The sequence below is a fragment of the Papio anubis genome, chromosome 17 (genome assembly GCF_008728515.1).
Source record: "Papio anubis isolate 15944 chromosome 17, Panubis1.0, whole genome shotgun sequence".
In the NCBI taxonomy this organism is placed as follows: domain Eukaryota; kingdom Metazoa; phylum Chordata; class Mammalia; order Primates; family Cercopithecidae; genus Papio; species Papio anubis.
In genome coordinates, this window is record NC_044992.1 from 72,707,466 (window position 1) to 72,725,073 (window position 17,608).

The window sequence follows — 17,608 nt, forward strand, 5'->3', positions numbered from 1 at the left end:
GCAGGAAGGGAGACCTGCAGGGATCTGCCCCTGCACCCCCAGACACAGTAGGGCCAGAACACCATCCCCTCCACCAGGGTGTGCCAAGGGCAGTGGGGAAGAGAGGGGCAGCTTCCTCCTGGCCCCAGGAAGGGGTGGCATCAGGTTCCTACCCCAGCCACGGCACAGCCCCTCCTGTCCAGGACTTTATCGGCAGACCTCAGGAGACAACACACAAAGGTTTCTTTTTTTCTTAGCTTCATTTCTCTTAAAAAACAAGGAACAAGAAAACATTGCACCAGCGTTCTAAGCCTCAAACAAAACACAAAACAAATCCCTCTGCAAAGCAACAATAAACTTTACATCTCTTTGGCAACAATAACTTAAAGTCACCCCACTTTCATTCGCTCCAACCACAGCAGTTACAAAAATATTCCCTGCGCTGCCCTGCCCCCAGCTCTACCCCTTCCCCACCATCCCTCTCCCTGTAGGCAGGAGCCCCCCAACACTGACTGCGGGGTATGGCCCCCACTCTCCTTTCACAGCTGGGGCACAGGACCGGATAGTGCCCTGCAGAGGGGAGCAGCCTGCACGGTCCTGCCAAGGGCACCTCTAGAACGGGGCCCACGGCGGCAGGAGTGCAGCCTGGAAGCCCCCTCCACTCCTGATCTTTTTGGCTGCCCACCGTGGCCACAGCAGGACCCAGGTGGGAACAGCCCATTCCCTGTGGGAAGGGTGGGCTTACCGGTCTAGCTGAGTCAGTGAAGGGGAAACAGCCACAGACTTTGAGATAAGGGCAGAGGAAACAGGACTGACACAGGCGCCCAGGGCCGCTCCTTGCCCTGAGCCACCAGGAGCCAGGCAAGGATGGGGGCACAGGGGGTGGGAGGAGGCTCACAAGCCTGCCAGTGTCTCGGGGCCATGCCTTGTCCTGTGTCAAGTGTCCTGTGAGGACACCGGAGGAGCCACCAGATGGGGCATGTGGGACCTCCGAGGCCAGGCAGCCGGCAGCGGCAGGCAGAGCAGAGGGCAGGGGCCGCCATGCCCAGGGGCACTGGCCCCTCGAGTGTGTGTGTACAGACATCCGCGGGAACTCCAGGCGTCCCCAGGGGCTAGCAGCAAACCCAGAAGCGCAAATTCTGCCTCCGGGGCGGAGCATGGCCAATCCACTGTCCAGGGCCTCTCATCCTGCGGGCTTTTCCAGGATACCATGTGGGGCAGAGGCACCCGAATCTGCTGCCAACAGCCACCAGGACACGGTCCCCACCTTCTCGGTCACCATCCTCGCTGCTGCCTGGCAGGGGCTCTGGTGATGCCAGCCTCGAGGAGCAGGAGCTGCCCTGGTCTCAAGCCTCTTTACTCTCACCCCCGGCACCTGCTGCAGGCCCTGGCAAGCAGGACGACAAAGTGAACACAGGGTCCTAAGACACCAGGGCCTGCCTCCCCCACAACTCCCACCTGGCCTCCATCCCTGGCCCACATACAGGCCGGGCCAGTAGGGGCTGTGGGCCAGCCCGGGCCCCTTCCCTGCAGCAGATCTGGCTGTGTGTAGGTAGGAGATGGACCCATTTCTCCCACTCCTGCATCACTAGACCCAGGCCAACAAGGCTCGGCAAATGCCTCCAAGTACTCTTTTACACACAGGGAAACTGAGGCCTGAATAGGAAGGGGATGGCCAGGGTCATGTAGTGGCCTCCTAGTGACCTGCGTGCTTGTTCTGCCACGCAGGGGGCACCCTGCGCCAGGGGTGAGGCTGACAGGCCCTTCCCCCAAGGCACAGGCCAGGAGACCTAGGAAATAATGGGTCTACCAAGGGGAGGGGAGAGATGGCAGGGGGCCTTCGAGGAGGTGGGCACTTGTCAGGCACGTGGGCAGGGGCTGTAGGGGTAGGGACACCTGGCAGAGATGAGCCCAGCCTGGGATGGGGCGGACACTGGAGGGGCATGGCCGGGAGTGATGGCTTAGGCCCCCAGCAGGGCTGCACCTGGGCACTGTGGGGCGTCGGTCTGCAGGCGCTGGTAAGGTTCTGGTGGGAGGGGCTGCCGCAGGTCTAGGGGGTAGGTTCAGGCAAAGGAGACCCGGGTGCAGGGAGAAGGCAGCGGCCTGAGGGCCAGGTGGGGTCCAGGCGGGGTCCAGACTAGGTCTGGGGCCGGGAAGGGGTGGGAAGGGGTGGGAAGGGGTGGGGTGGGGCGGGGCGGGGCAGGGCGGGGCGGGCCTGGCCCGGCAGGGACCTAGACGGAGGGGCCCCACCCTCGGAGCTCCGTCCCTGCCTTGCACGGGCCTCACCTCTCACGGACTCAGCGTCTGAATCAGACACGTGCGTGATGGAGAAGCGGGATGTGGGCGCGGGCGACACCGTGAAGCGCGAGAAGGGAGCGGGCGTGGGCGCAGCCGGGGCGGGTGCGGCCGGGTCCAGGGCCATGGCGAAGGCTGCCTTGGCCTGCATCAGCGGGAAGTCGTCGTCCCACGCAAACCCGCCACCTGCAACCCAGGTGACGATGTCACTCGCACTCACAGCCTGGGACCCCGGGCCGCCCCGCTCCCACAGTCATGGGCCTGGCCCCGCCTCCCATGATGTCACGGGCCCAGGCCCCACCTCCCATGCAGCGCGCACCAGGCCCCGCCCCCAATGACATCACATACCAAAGCGGCCTCCCATGACGCCACGGGCCAAAGCCCGCCTCCCACACGTCAAGGGCCAGGTGCTCCTCCCATGATGTCACACATTAGGCCCCGCCTCCCACAAGGCACGGACCAGGCCCCACCTCCCGTGACATCATGGGCCCGGCCCCGCCCCGGCTCACCCTCTTTCGCAGTGGAGCCATCTGGGGAGCCATCAGCCTGCCGCGGCGGGCTGGGGGCGCTGGGAGAGCTGGGGCTCCGCATAAGGAACGTGGGGGGCGACTCCTTAGCACCCGGGAAGGGCTCCCCGAGCTCCCGGGTGGGGCTTTCCTGGAGGGATCAGAGAGCACCAGGTGGCTTGGCCGCCAGGAGTCGCGGCCGCTCCCACCCCTTCCTGCGGGAGCGCGACCCGCAGCCCCGAGCAGACACCGGTCGGCAGTGGCCCACCTGGTCGAAGAGGTAGACGGTGACGTCGTCGAAGAAGGACACGGCCTTCTTCTTGCGTTCCAGGTCCTCGCAGAAGGCCTCGGACAGCAGGCTGGGCATCTTGAGCAGGCTGCGCAGGTTGCGCGCGCTCTGGCTCTCAGCCACCACCACGGGCACCGCCGGCGCCTCCTCCTCGCTGTCCTCGCTGGGCTCCTGGACGCTGTAGCAGCGGAGCTCCTCGTCAGACTCGTCGCTGTCCTCACTGTCCTCCTCCTCCTCCTCCGACCGGCCCTCCAAGGCCGCAGGGAGGCCAGGCAGAGCCAGGCGGAGTGGGGCTCGGGGGGTGCCTGGGCCCGCCATCCGCTTTTGTGGAGTCAGCCCTGACAACAGTCCTGTGGGCCCCTGGAGCTCAGAGCTGTTGCCTTCTGAGCTCAGCGGAACCGGGGTCAGCAGGAAAAACTGGGAGCAGCTGGGGCTGGGGCTGGGGCTGGGCCCAGGCGGCACCTCGGCCAGGCCTTGGGGCTCTGGAGGCTCTGGGACCAGGCCCGAGGGGCAGGTGCTGGGGTCTGGGGAGGACCCTTCAAGCCGCAGCGGTGGGGGCAGCACCTCCCCGGGGCCAGAGCCTTGTGCCTCCCCAGGAACCCCAGGCCTGAGGGAGGCCTGTGCAGATGGCTGCCCAGTGCTCGGCAGGCCCAGCTCTGGCCCAGGACCTTGGTCCCCGCCACACTTCTCTGGGCCCGAGGTGGGCTCGGCCTCAGTCTCCAGGTCTGAGAAGTACGCAGAGTCTCGGTAGGGGTTCTTCTCGTTGAGGCCACTGAGGGAGGCAGAGAGCCGCATCTCGGGCCCGGGGCCCTCTCCCTCTGAGGTCAGCTCCCCAAAGGCCTGGGGCTCGCACCCTTCCTGTGACTCCTTGAGCACAAACTCGGGGGACTCATAGTTCTCCGTGTCATAGCCACTGTCCAGTGCTCGGGGCTGCCCTCCAGAGGGGCCAGCGGCCGACGGGCTGAAGACCTCATAGCCACCATCACTGGCTGAGGACGGGATGTCCAGGGAGTCCAGGGAGTCGGGAGTCCCCACCTGCTTCTGCAGAGAGCGGAAGGCTGGCACCACATCCGGCCTCTCGGCCTGCAGGCCGTCACTGGACGTGTCAGTGAAGATGCCTGAGGTGGCCTCAGCTGTGTCCTCATCCTCACTGCTGGGTGCCTCCACCTCAGGGGAGCTGCCACCACCATTCAGGGTGGAAGCCGGCTTGGTGGCAGACACCTCGCCACCAGCAGCAGGCGTGGGCGAGTCAGGCAGGGCGTCAGGGGCATCGGGGGCACTGGCCTCCTCTGAGGGAAGTGGGGCTCCCTCCTGGGATGGGGAGGGGACAGAAGGAAGGGACAGGCAGGGTCCGGCAGTGCCCTCAGCCTCCGTGGCAAGCTTGGGCTCTGCCTGCAGGTGGTCACCCCCACTACCAGGTGCCTCTGTCCAGGAGGGTGTGACCAGGCAGGGGGCAGGTGCCAGGCCCTGGGCAGGGCATAGATGGGGGAGGCCGGGACAGCAGCCTGGCTCCTGGGCAGAGGAGGCTGCCTGCAGCCCAAGCAGAGACTCCCCGGGGTATGCCGGCTCAGGGGAGGCCCGCGGGGTCTGCTTCGGACTGCAGCAGCCATCAGCGTGGTAGCCCACAGAGCTGGGGTCCCAGGACTCTGGACAGCGGCTGCCGCTGTTGTTATTGGCAGATACGTTGGAGCGCCAGTGTCCACGCTGGGCGGCCGTCCGCGCTCCCACCTCCTCCAGTTCCTCCTCACCAGTCAGCGGCAGCGGCGGCGCCCCTGAGCTTCCCAAGGGGGATGTGCCCAGTGGGTCCTCAAAGAACGGCGAACAGAAGGCGGCCACGCCCCAGTCTGCATCCTTGGCTCTGCCCTCCGCCAGCCTCAGGGGCCCCGCAGAGGGCGAGGGCGAGGGCGAGGGCGAGCGTGAGGGGCAGAGCTGGTCCCGCACCAAGCTTCCGCGAGGGTAGAGGTCGCCGCGGCCCCAGGGCACGTCGGCGGGTGGCCCGTGGCCCAGCAGCGGCTCCATGGCCAGCGAGGCAGCGGTGCTGCCGTCAGAGTCCTCGTCCTGGTCTGCGATGGCAGGTGAACTGGGGGCGCAGCCGGCGCAGTCGGGGTCGTGGCCGGCGGCGGGCGTGGCCTCCTCTAGGCGGATGAAATACTCGCTGCCCAGCGAGGGGCTGTGCGCGCTGAGCACCGGAACCACGCCGGGGGGCGCGCCGTCGGGGGCACACAGCTCCTGCAGGCGCGCGGGGCGGTCCGGACTGAGCGTGGCGGGGAAGGCCTCTGCGCCGCGGCCCGCCTCCCACTTGTACTCGAAGTTGAGGCCTCGGCTGGTCTCGGTCACCGTCAGCACGTCGTCGCCATCCGCGTGGAAGCCGTCGCCCGCGAACTGCTCCAGCAGCGGGAAGGACGAGGCGGCGGCGAGCTCCACCACCCCGCCCAGCGTGGGCCCCGCCGCACCGGGCCCAGGACCCACGCCGCCCCCGCCGGGCCGCAGAGAGCGCCAGCGCCGCTCAAACTCCTCCTCTGCTTCGGTGGCGCCCTTGGCACACAGGTAGGACAGCAGCAGGTGCACCTCCTCAGCTGTGGGCCGCTGCTCCGGCTGCAGCCAGCAGAACTGCATCACCTCGTACCTGCGAGGAGGTCCCACGGGGGCCACGTCAGAGGCAACGCTGGCCAGGAACGCATCCATGGGGCAGGGATGGGGTTCCCCTAACTCCCAGTGTCTTGGGGACGTTAAGGGCATCTCTCACTTGAGTGACGCCCCAAATCTGCCAAGGCAGGCCCAGCAGCGTGGGAGCAGGAGGTGGTTGGGCACTCCCCCTAAGCCTTCCCTCCCTGCACACAGGGGTGCAGAGGTGGTGGGTAGAGGCCCTATCAGAGGAGAGGGGAGACCAGGGAGGGCTGGAACCCCAGGGGGTCAGGGTGAGCCGCCTCTGCCTGGGGGTCAGGATACCCCATCTCGGCCTGGCCGTCCGGGACAGGGCGGTGGGGCCCTCACCAGCGGTCCGACAGGGTCAGCTGCAGCTGGGGCTTGGGCAGCTTGAGCTGCTGCTCCCGGACCGCGTACGCCAGCACCTGCTGGTCCGAGTGCTGGGGGTAGGGCTGCGTGCCCAGCTCAAAGAGCTCCCAGATGGTCACGCCCAGGGACCTGTGGGGTGACAGCCGTGAGTCAGGGCTGGGCACAGCAAGGGCCGCGCAGGATCCCTGGGGTGCCGAAGGGGCAGCTCCCGCCATCACGCCAGTGCCTCAGGACCAGGGCCTGGTACCACATCAGCCGCCCCTCCCTGAGGACAGCCCTTCCTTTCAGCAGACAGAATGTGCACCTGGCCAGGCCCAAGCCCAGCACCTGTGGAGCCTGCACATAAAGGCCAGGCTGGCCAAATCCATCTGCTTGTCCACTCATTCATTCATTCACTGATGCACTGAAGACCAGACACTGCCCAGTGTGGCAGCTGCCCTGGCGGAGCTGGAGAGCAGGTGTGGAGCCCGAGGCAGGGTAGGGCCAACATCAGCAGGGGACTGAGGGAGCGGGAGAGAGGGGACGCCTCAGGCCAGCATGGGCAGGGCCGGGGAACAGGCAGGGGTGCACAGAGCATGTGGGCGAGTAGGGCAACTGGGGTCTCCTTCCCGTGAGCTGTGGCTTCACCTAGCCACTTTGGTCCCTGGCTGTCCCAAGAGGCTGCAGAGTGAGACAGAGGTGATTTAGCAAGACGTCACCAGACCTTGGCCAGAGCCCTGTGACTGGAGACCCCAGCCAGTGCACGGTGGGGTGGGCAGGCCAGGAAGGGGCCTTGGTGGAGAGGTGAGGAGGGGACAGCGTCCATGATGGGGCACAGTCAAGTGGCTTAGGGGAGACCCCGAAAGGTCAGGGAGGCGGCCTGGCCCATGGGATCTGAGAGTTCCCCAGAAGCAGAAGGCGGCCAGACCGCAGCCTGGGAGTGGTGGGGGCCGCGGGGGAAGCCGCAGAGGTGAGGGCAGGAAGGGGCGCCCACCCCGGGGCAGACCACTACCCTGGGCAGCTCGGCCCCACCCCTTCAGAGGCTACACCAGGTGGGAATGAACAGTCTGTGCTGGGTGCTCAGGATGGGGGCGGGGCTTCCAGGCTGCGGTTGTGGGAGATCCCAGCACCCCCACCGTCACCTCCTCTGCCTGGCACGGCCTGACCTACACTCCCCTGAAGGCAGCCAACACCCCGCCCGGACCCTCTCCCCAGGCACAGGTGCACACCGAGTCTCCCATCCCAGGACAGGTCCCCCAGCATGCTGAGGACGGGCTTTTGGCTTGTGGCCCTGTATGTGTGCTCTGACCCCGCCATGGGTGGGCGTCAGCCCAGGGGTCCCTGGTGCACCTGTCAGGGCAGTGTCTCCACCAGTGTGGGGTCGCCACCTAACCAGCCACTTGGGCTGCTGGCGTGCAGCCACTACAGGTGGCTCCGGCAGCCCCCCAACCTCACTACTCGTGGCCACGGTTTGACATGGGTAGGCGGGTGGCACTCGGCCTCAGCCCCTCACGGCGCCACCAGGGCTGCACTCACCACATGTTCCCGCTCTTGGTCTGGTCCACGACAAGCAGGTTGCTGTGCACCTCGTCCACCAGCTCCGGTGCAATCCAGCGCAGAGGCACCCACAGCTGGTCGGCGGTCACGAAGTAGTCTTCCTGTTGGCACAGGGATGGGTCACCCCTGCCGGCGCAGGCCCCGCCCCTCATGCCCAGCCCAGCCCAGCCCACCCCACTCACTCTGTACTTGCAGTGAGCCAGGCCGTAGTCACCGATCTTCACCGTCAGGTCGGCCGTGAGTAGGCAGTTCCGCAGGGCCAGGTCGCTGCAGGCAGGGTCAGGGGCGGGGGCAGGGTCAGGGTCAGTGGGGTGTGCCAGGTCGGGGAGTCCAGCACAGGGGTCCCTTGCCAACACCTGGATGGCTCACAGTCCAGGCCGGAAGGGGCACTGGAGATGCTGCCACCACCCACCCCTGCCTAGGGCCCTATCCTGTGCCCAGCCCCGAGACCTGGGGAGGGACCGTTTGCGTGGGCCTCCAATGTTACAGTGCAGATGAGAATGGGGCCTAGAGAGGGTGAGGACCTGCCAGAACCCATCTGGACCCGTCTACGCTTCTCCAGGACCCTCTCCTCCCAGCCCTGCTACACCAGCACCCTCGGCTCCCCAGGAGGTGGGAATTGATGGGGGAACTGAGGCCTGGAGTATCCCAGGGGTCCTGCCAGCTGCCAGAGTCCAGTTTCAGGGCCCAGCCCTGCCATGCCCACTCAGAGCTGGAGCTCTCTCTCACTTGAGCCACCACCGGCCCCAGGGTTGGGTAGGGTCTGCAGAGAACGCGGGTCACCCCTGGCACTACCTCCAACCCAGCCTGCCTCGGCTGCTGGCTTGGACCCCCTGCCTGGCTGGTCACGTGGGTGTGCGGAGGCGTAGGGTACCGGGTAGATATTACCACACCTGCGGTATTACTTCTGTGCTCAGGACTCAGGGTGGGGACAGAGCCCAACCCAGGCTGTCCCTCCCCACATAAGCCCGTGTCTGTGTGCTGGGGGTTGCTATAGGCCCACGTGTCCTGGGCCTATGGGGTGGGATGGGGTGGGGTGGGGTTGGGGGCAGGGCAGCTGGGGCTCGGCAGGCAGGTCGGGAGGCTGGCAGCTACCCTCTTCAACAAAATCACTGATGCTGGAGTCACCTGAGTCATCACTCAGCACCAGGATATTGTTGGAGAGGACGGCCGTGCGGCATCTGGGGCTGGCGGGGCCACATGTCCTTCGCCACTTCTTCCAGCATGTCCCCCCGGGGTCCCCAGGGGCTGGGCATCCTGGCCCGAGCAGGACAGAACCCTCCCTCTAGGGTTCTGCGAAGCAGGGCCTGCTAAGCCCTCCCTTTGGGACTTGAGGGAGACAGAGTGTGGGGTTGGCGTGGGGCTGCAGGGTGGTGGCTGACTGCCTCGGGGACAGAGAACAGGCCAGCTTGACAGTGCGCATTTCTTCGTCTAAACCTGCAAAGTGGGTGTCAAACCATTGTCTTCCCAATTTTTCAAAAACGTCATAAAATCCCTTTGTATAGCGGTTGTTTGATGCTGCATGAGATGAACCTGGCCGGTCCTCGCAACCCCCTTGTGGCAGGACCCGCCCCTATGCCCTTCCTTCAGGGGAGGGGCCGAGGCCCAGAGAGGGCCCCAGTCCAAGGGTTACAGCAGGGAGGGGCCCTGGCCTAGGGCTTTCTGGCCACTGGCCCGCGCCCGCCCTCACCTGTGCACGTAGTTGTTCCGATGCAGGTGCAGGACGCCGCAGGCCACCTCACAGGCCATGCGCTGCAGGGTCAGGGGGTCGGGCGTCATGGACTCCGCCACCCGGCAGCTCCGCAGGTAGCCCTTGAGGTCCCCCTGCAGAAAGGGGGCATGGCGCAGTCACCAGCAGACTGGGGACTGGCCACCCTGGAAGGTCCCTGCCTACCTCCCCAACTCCTCCACCCCTACCCACAGCTGACGGACAGCAGCTGCCTAGAGCAGCCCGGCGCCCTGCACAGTGGCTGACACCCAACAGTTCCTGGAGAGGGGCCGTGTCCACCAGGGCTGGGCTGGACTGAAGGCTCCCTCTCCACTGCCCCTCAGCCAGCCCTGGGCAGCAGGAGTCCCTTGGCCTGTGGTACAGAGAGAAACGCAGGGCCCCGGTGGATCTGCTTGATGGAGCCTGGGGCTGGTGGTCGAGGATTGGTCGGCAGCCCCTGACCTGCCGAAAGCTCAGCTCCTGGGAGGGCCAACGTTAGGAGTCCAGACGCCAATGTGTGAGGGCCCCTGTCCCAAGGGAAGCCAGCCGGGGACCCAGCCCAGCCGCGGGCAGGCCTGGCTCAGTGCAGGAGCTGTGTATGTGCAAGGGGGTAGGGGGCAGGTCCCTGGTGGGGGTGGGTCCCTGGGGGGTGGTGGTGATGGGCAGGCCCAGGACTCCAGGCAGCCTGGGGAAGTGGCCATCCCCAGTCCCCCATGACAAACTCAAGCCTGAGTGAGGCCGTGGAGCCCCAATGGAGCAGTGGCCCCCAATTGGCCCAGGATGCCTCCTCCTGAACCACAGGGCACACAGGCAGGTGAGCAAGCAGCTGGCAGCTCCCCAGGGGTGCAGGGAGTCCCAGCCCAGGCCTGTCTTGTGCCCAGCCCCCACAGTCCCTCCCCAGTGAGGCTGGGTCTCCCCATGGCCTCCTCTGGAAGGCGGTGGGGTAGGGTCCCTGGGTCTTGGCTTTAGGGAGGATGTGAGGCCCCCAGGGAGGGGGTGGCACCAGACACTGGCAGGGCAAGGGAGGGCCCCGGCTCAGCAAAGGCCCCAGGTCCCCCTGGGCAGCAGCTCACCAGCGGGCAGAACTCCATCACCAGCAGGTAGGGCGTCACCTCGGCACACTGGGCCAGGCACTGGAGCAGGTTGCTGTGCTTCAGGGCCCTGCAGGAGTGGACAGGCGGCCCCTGACTTGGGAGGAGCAGGGGAGGGGGAGGCGGGCCGAGCAGGGGAGGGGGAGGAAGGGGTCGCACAGTGTGGGCCTTTGTGCCCGATGGCCTCCCACCTGTAGGGCTGCACCTCCTCCAGGAACTGCATCTGCTCCTGCACGCTGGCGCTGGCCTGCAGCTCCTTCACCACCACATGGGCACTGCTGACGCCAGAGTTCACCTCCCCCAGGAACACCTGTGGGACAGCGTCACCCACGACTGCTCCGCCTCCACAGGCCCCGGCTTCCAGGCCTTACTCTTCTCCCACCCGCCCCACCCCGGCCCCCAGGACAGGCCCCTTCTCCTCCTGTGCCCAGTCCATTCACTGCAGTGCGGGGTGTGGGTTCCGGACCCCTCCCGGCGACCCTCTGGCTGTAATATTCTGAGTCTTTTGTGTTATATCTCTCCCCAAAGTCTCCCGCTGCCCTCTCATTCTCTCTCTCTCTCTCTCGGGGTTTGAAGTGAGGAAGAGGGACCCAACTGTCTCGTTTAGGCCAGGATTGGGGGAAGGCCAGGACCAAGAGCCTGCTCCTCTCCCTCCCAGGACCCCCTAGGGAGAAGGGGATGCAGCCAGACTCTGAGGAGGGATCCAGCAGGGCCCAGGGACCAGAGAAGGGACCCTCGGGGCTGGGGTGGCTCCCAGGAAGAGCAGGTCTGCATCCCTGTGTCCCTTCTGCCTACCAGGCGACAGCCCTCTCTCCCAGGTGGGACACATACCTTCCCGAACCAGCCATGGCCGATTTCCTTCAGGTATAGGAGGCTGTGCCGGCCCAGGTCCGTGGACTTGAGGAGCTGCACTGTAACCAAGCAGGGGGCTCAGGGACCCAGTGCGGCCTTCGCACCCCCCAGCTTCCTCACCTGGCCCCTAGAGGGACTGCCCGCTTGGCCTGTTCTGGGAAACTGTCCTGAGTCCCCAGCACCAGCTGGCAGCCTTGGGGCTAGCATCAGGAGCCAGGGTCTCTCGAGATGGGGGGCCGCTGCTTCCCAGAAAAGCCACGGAGCTGCAGGCTGCATCCGGGCATCTTTCTGGATAGGTCTGGAGAAGGTGCCTGAAGCCACCGGAATAGCTGGGCGAGGGACAGCAGGGCCCGGAGCTGGACCCGCCACATGGGCTGTACCAGGCAGGCAGTGTGGCTGAGCGAGAGGCTGGGGCCACGGCACAGGGAGGGCACTGCAGCGGCCCACCCCCACCCTGCCGCAGGCTGGCATCCCACGCCAGGCACACCAAAGGCTCCTTTGTTGGGGGCTGCTTGGCACAACCCCGCACGGAGCACACTGGCCCATTCTCCCTGAGGGCCAGGCCGGGTGAGGTCAGCGGGAGGAAGGGTCAGTGAGGCCCGGGAGGAAGGGGCCAGCGCTGGCAGAGCCCACTCATGCCTGCCCACGCCCCGAGGGATTCCCCGAATTCTGCTCCCACGCCAACTGCCCAGAGGGCTGACGGGGCTGGGTCTGAGCCCAGCTGCCAGGAGAGCCCAGGGGGAGGGGGCTCCTTCCAGGGCCCAGAGACCCAGAAAATGTAGAGGTGGGGCAGGGCAGAACTGAGCATGTGGGCCCACCGGGCGCTGTGTCCCGAGCCCAGCCTGTCTGGACAGCCCTCTTTCACCCTGGGGCGTCCAGGCCCACACTGTCCCTGAGCAAGTGTGGGGGTCCTGACCATGGGTGCTGAGACAGTCCAGAGGCCCTGGGCACCGCCGGAGGCGGCCGTCCTTCTCTGCGGTCCCCAGCGGGTGGGGCCATTGCCCAGGTTTCTCCCCGCTGACCTCTGGGGCTGCTGTTCTGGCCTCACCCCAGTCTCTCTCCTCTCTAGAAGCACATGCCCCCCGGAAAACTGAAACCAGAGCCCTAAAAGTAGAGAAACAGGTAACCACTGCCTTCTTCCAGGTCCCTGTCCGCTGACCCCCATCCCCAGGACGGTCCTCCAGAGGTGGCTCGGAGAATCTGCAGGGGCACATACCTGCCCCTGGACCCAAGGGCAGTAGCCCCTTGGATGGTCCCTGGCAGCTCCCAGCAAGGTCAGCACAGGGCTCAGGGACCCCCGCAGCCATCCGGGAATGTCAGAGGGCCTCGTGCGCTGAGTGGGTGGCTGCAGTCCTTCGCGCCCGGCCACAGATGTGCTCACAGCTCAAGTGCCAGCCCTGATTCCTGCCTAACTGGGAACCTGTCCTCCAGGAGACGGGGCAGAGTAGGACAGGCGTTGAGGCCCTGGCTCCGAAGCTGGGGGCTGGGGGCCCTCTCTAGGTCCCAGACCAGTGCCTTGGGTGCCAGGCTGCCACGATGAAGGCGAGGCTCGCAGGGTCCAGCCAGGCACGGCTCAGAGCCAGCTCTCAGGGTCCAGCCAGGCACAGCTCAGAGCAGGTGAGGCAGCCTTCATGGCACTGTGGTAACAGGCCCAGGTGCCAACAGAGCCCCAACAGGGCTGGCAGGGGCCCCTCCCACTGGCCTGACACCCCTCCTGCCTGTGTTCCCAGAGGAGCTGGGGGTGGGCAGTGATGGGGGAAGCCCCAGGCTAGAAGCTTCCTGGGAGGGGGCCTGAGATCTGATGGTTCTGGAGGGACCCCCACTCACCACCCAGGCTCCAGGACAGAACTGGGAGTTCCTGAAGCCTGGCCATTCACCCCCAGCCTCCCCCAGCACATCCACCCCGTGTGAGTGGTCGGCCTAGGACCCTAAGATGGGGGCAGATGAGGCTGTGGCTGAGGGCCCTGCCTGCACCTGCACTCCTGGGTCAGCCCCACCCCTCGGCCCCTCCCCCCAGCCTGAGTGAAAGGCTGATTCACCACCCGCCCACAGGGGCCCCACCAGGGCCCCTCCTCCCACCATGCACAATGGAGTCCGTGTCCCTGAAGGGCTGGCGCTCAAGGGGGCAGGAATCTGGGGTCAAGCATCCCTGGACTGCAGAAGAGTCCCTGCCCCCAGCACATGGCCATGTCCAGGACCAAACAGCCCACACCCCTGCCCCAGTGCCCACCACTGCCCCTGTGCATAGCAGCCCTTGGGCAGGGCAGGCTGGAGGCCCAGGGCTGTACCAGACCCTGCCAACCCCTGGCCGGCCCCCAGGCCCAGGAGAAAGAGGTACATGGACCTTTGGCCCCACAGCGCAGCCTGGGACGCAGCCACAGGGAGTCCAGCGCCGCACACTGCGTCTACCCCACCAGCCACTCCCAGCCCCGTGCTGCTCCCACTCCAGAGCTGAGTCTTCCGGTCTCCCTGGCGCCCCCAGGTCACACCCAACACCCAGCACCTGGGCCCCGGAGGGAGGCCACCCCGTCTCCCCACCCAGCCCTCACCTGAGCGCCCAGGCTGCTTGGCCATGGGCAGGGAGACCTCCGTGAGTGGCAGGACGTACACGTCGGGCCCGTTCTGTTCCGCCGTGGCTGGGGAGCCCTGTGCCAGGTCAGCCGCATACTCATCCCCCTCCGCATTCTCAAACTCCTGCGGGCCGGGCCGGGCGTGAGCAGGGCTTCTCGAAGGTCCAGGAAGGGTGTGGCTGGGCCTTTCCAGGCCCCTTTCTTCCAGGGCCGAGCTCCCAGGGCAAGACAGGAGGGGGTACTTGGCCCAGAATTGGAGCCCCCACCCCTGCAGACTAATGGCCCAGCACCCCTGCTAACTGCCCTTCTGTCTCCTCTTGCTGACCCCCACGCCCCCCACCAGGGGCTCTGTTGTCCCATAAGGGGCCAGAGGCAGATCCCAGAGCCAAGAGGACCCATCTCAGACTCCAGAAAGGGTGTGATGAGCTGTAGGCACCAGCGCCTTGGCCTGGCCTCAGTTCCCCCATCGCTCCCTGGTGGGCAGCCCAGGCTGAGCCCCACCTTGGGGCCTGAGGGCCTAGAGGCAGGGAACCAAGGGACCGAGGTGAGGGCACTGAGGCCAGCTGGCCCTGCCCATCCAGAATCAGCCCCCAACACCTCTCAACCACCCGCATCCCCAGCAGCCCCTCACCCCGGGCCCTGCCTGGGGTTCCACCCTCCCATGGGGCAGCTTCGGGGACAGGAATTCCATTGCCCCCTGTCCCACAGTCCTGTGGGAGAAGCAACTAAGCAAGCCCCCCACTGCGGGGACAAGGAGCATTCCTAGGTGCCTGGGAGCCCAGAGCCCACCTGCCACCGCCATCCACCCCGACGGCCCTGGACCTTTGCCTGGTGGCCACACCACCTCCGGAGCTCCCAGGACTCCTTAAGAGCCTGGCCCCGTGCAGCCTAGGGCTGGGCCACTCCCTGCCAGGCTGCTATTTTGAAATGCAGAGGCCACACCTGTACAGGGGAGACCCCACCCCCAAGTCCAGGGCGCATTCCTGCTCTGAGAGCCAAAGTCTCCAAAGTCCTGGGCCAGCTGAAAGCAAAGGCCCTGGGCACACAGTGACAGCCGCAATCCCCGAGCACTCGGTACAGCCTCTCTGCCTCCTCACAACTCCCGGTGCCCCGGTGGGGAAACTGAGGCTCAGATGGGTCAAGGGACTTCCCGCTGGATCCTGGCCACCACCCGGGCTGGTAAGTCCGAGGACAGGCAAGTGCAGTGGGAGGGGAGGCCTGGGCTCCTCACACACTACGTGTGACCCTGGGGACGCCTCCCTTCCCTGGGCTGCAAAAAGAGGGGTGGGTGGCTCTGTTGGTATTCCCGCAAGCCTGGCCCAGCCTGCACTTTTGGAGCACACAGGGATGGGGGATGGGGGATGGGGGATGCAGGTGCTGTGTGGGCAACTCCCCTTCCCCAGGACCCAGGAGACCACCCCAGAAGCCCCCTCTTGGCCCTCCAATCCCAGCCCTGGCCCCGCCCATCTGGGCTTTGTGGAGGGGCCCAGGTCACAGATGCCATCTCTCCCTGGGGTCGGGCCCGGGCTCCAGGCATTACCTGCTGCCCGGGGGCCGGCCAGGTCCTGCCGATGCAGCGTGCAATCAGGTAGCACAGGGTCAGCATTGGGGGCCTGCCCAGCCCCTTCCCCCAGCACAGCTCCCCACCAGGGAGTCCGGCACAGGCCCCCAAATCCCAGGAGGGAGCCCAGTGTGGAGGCAGGACTTCCCAGAGGCACGCTGGCGCTGGAATGTTCCGGGCACCATGTTCCCAAGGAGGTGAGGAGGGCGCAGGAGGAGGAGCTGTGGCCAGCCCTTGTTTGGGGCCTTGTTCTTACAGTGCCCTGAGGAGGGGCCACTGATACAATAGCCCCACATGTCCCACCCAGGCCCCACCTCCACTCCTGCCCCCGCCAAGACCTTGAAGCTCTGGCCTCAGGATGCCCAGGAAGGCGCCAGCGCGGCCTGGCCCGGCCCCTGGTGCCAGCAGGTCCAGGGGCACGTCCCCAGGGCAGGGTAGGGGCTCTGGGCAGGAGCGCAGACCCCACAGCCTGGAGCCACAGCTTTGCTGCCCAGGCCCGCAGCTGCTCATTGGTTGACGGGGCCTAGGCCACCTCAGAGGGCTCTGGAAGGGTGAACGGGCTGGAAAATGTGGCCTTTGGAAAAGGCAAAAAGGCCACATTCAGCACCGTCACCTTCCAGGCCAGCGAGACAGGTGGGCAGGGCCAGATCCTTGGCCCACTCTGCGTCATGACATACCGGGGCAGGGAGGACTCTGGGACTGTCTCCAAAATGGGGGTGACGCCGGCGGGGGCACGGGTCACTTTGTAGAAAAACGCCCCTGAGATATGGACGGGGTGCTGTGTGCACCGCAGAACGAAGCCTCCCCTGTCCCCCTCCCTCTCTGACTTCTCTTGGCATAAGAATCCGACCTCTGGCCCAGGGATGGGGCTGACCCCCGTGGGGGTGTGAACCACCAGAGGTCCAGGCCAGGGTGTCGTTTGCTCATCAGCAGGAATGGGGCCCATGGAGACTCTGGGAGGGGTTGGGCAGTGCTGCCCGGGGCTCTCTCTGCCTGGCCCTCCCTGCTGCTCGGAGTTACAGCTGGAAGTGGGCTGGGGGTTGACAGCGGGAGGAACAATGCTCAGCACCTGTCCTTGGCTGGGGGCCTTGGCCTCCAGGAGGGCAGCCTAGTGAGGCCAGGCCTTGCCCTTGGTGATGCTCCCTAACCAGCAGGCAGGCTCCAGCATCACACCCCGCCCCTCCAGAGGGCAGAAGATACCCCGGGCAAGGTGACAACTGGTGAGAAGGTATCTGTGCGGGGAGCTTGTCTGGGCGGCCCGGACTTCCCCTTGCAGGTTGAATTCGGAGGGATGTGAGGGCCCCCTGCAGAGGCAGCTCCTTCACCAGGAGTCAGGGGCCTCTAGGGAGGCAAGCCCCCTCCCACACCAGCTCCAGAGTCCCCGACACCCCCTGAAAGGCTGTCCTCAGCCTCCACGAGTGCTCAAGCCCAGCCCCAGGCTGGAGTGGGAGCATCAGATCACGCCCCAACAGACGGCTTCAAAGTCAGGGAAGCTGGGGCAGGTTCCTGAGGAGGAGCTATGGAGTCCCTGGGCCAGGGTCCACGTGGTCCCCAGGTGGCCCTGCAGCGACTACGGCCACCTAGCAGCCACCTTGGTGGCCCTGGGAAGGACAGAAGCTCAGGGTCAAGTGGACGCTACAGGCCTTGCCTGCGGGATCCCACAGCAGCTCCCGCGGCCCCCAGGCCTCACCTTGAACCCGATGCCGCCCTTCTTACAGCACAGGCAGGCCAGCATGAGGACGATGACGGCGAAGAGCCCGGAGAAAGACACAGCCACCACGGCGAGGGAGGATGGCCAGGACAGCTCGCTGAGCGGGGCGCCGTCTGCGGGAGAGCAGCGCAGTGAGAGTGGCCATGGCTGAGGGCCGGCCAGGCCCCTGCCCCTGCTCCAGGCTCCGCAGCCCCAGTCCAGGCTGGGCCTCAGCACCCTGACCTCTCGCCCCAGACCCCACACCTCACAGTGTGGTGAGCAGGTGGCCAGAGCCTGCAGTCAGTCACTGGACGCCGCCCCGGCCCTGCCAGGGGGACATGGGGTTGGCAGAGTGGCCAGAGCCTGCCCAGTTCCCAATTCTAGGGTTCACAGATACCCCTCTGAGAAGTCAGGGTCTCAGGGGCTACAGGGGGACCCCCATCTCCCTCCCGGATGCCAGTCACCCCACCTTGACCCTCTGGGGCTGGGAAGGGGACATGGACTCCTCAAACACAG

At 66.3% G+C, this 17,608-nt stretch overlaps 1 protein-coding gene across 6 annotated transcripts in view; it reads right to left on the reverse strand.

The window, feature by feature from the left end:
• Positions 1-220: 220 nt before the first annotated feature.
• AATK (apoptosis associated tyrosine kinase) overlaps positions 221-17,608 on the reverse strand; it is a 41,327-nt gene continuing 23,939 nt past the window's right edge. For 2 of the 6 annotated variants that reach the window (XM_009191426.4, XM_031657849.1), the window contains exons 2-14: positions 17,093-17,226; positions 13,821-13,965; positions 11,251-11,330; positions 10,611-10,729; positions 10,402-10,489; positions 9,311-9,444; positions 7,803-7,887; positions 7,600-7,721; positions 6,064-6,213; positions 3,049-5,695; positions 2,784-2,931; positions 2,266-2,460; positions 221-1,366 (exon numbers count right to left, since the gene is read on the reverse strand). In XM_009191426.4, coding sequence (XP_009189690.2) covers positions 1,326-1,366; positions 2,266-2,460; positions 2,784-2,931; positions 3,049-5,695; positions 6,064-6,213; positions 7,600-7,721; positions 7,803-7,887; positions 9,311-9,444; positions 10,402-10,489; positions 10,611-10,729; positions 11,251-11,330; positions 13,821-13,965; positions 17,093-17,137 — 3,999 coding nt within the window. In that variant the 5' untranslated portion in view covers positions 17,138-17,226 and the 3' untranslated portion in view covers positions 221-1,325. Of the gene's footprint in view, positions 1,367-2,265; positions 2,461-2,783; positions 2,932-3,048; positions 5,696-6,063; positions 6,214-7,599; positions 7,722-7,802; positions 7,888-9,310; positions 9,445-10,401; positions 10,490-10,610; positions 10,730-11,250; positions 11,331-12,487; positions 12,692-13,820; positions 17,004-17,092; positions 17,227-17,608 lie in introns of those variants that run through there. The other 4 variants (XM_031657851.1, XM_031657852.1, XM_031657850.1 and 1 more) reach the window with 4 other exon arrangements.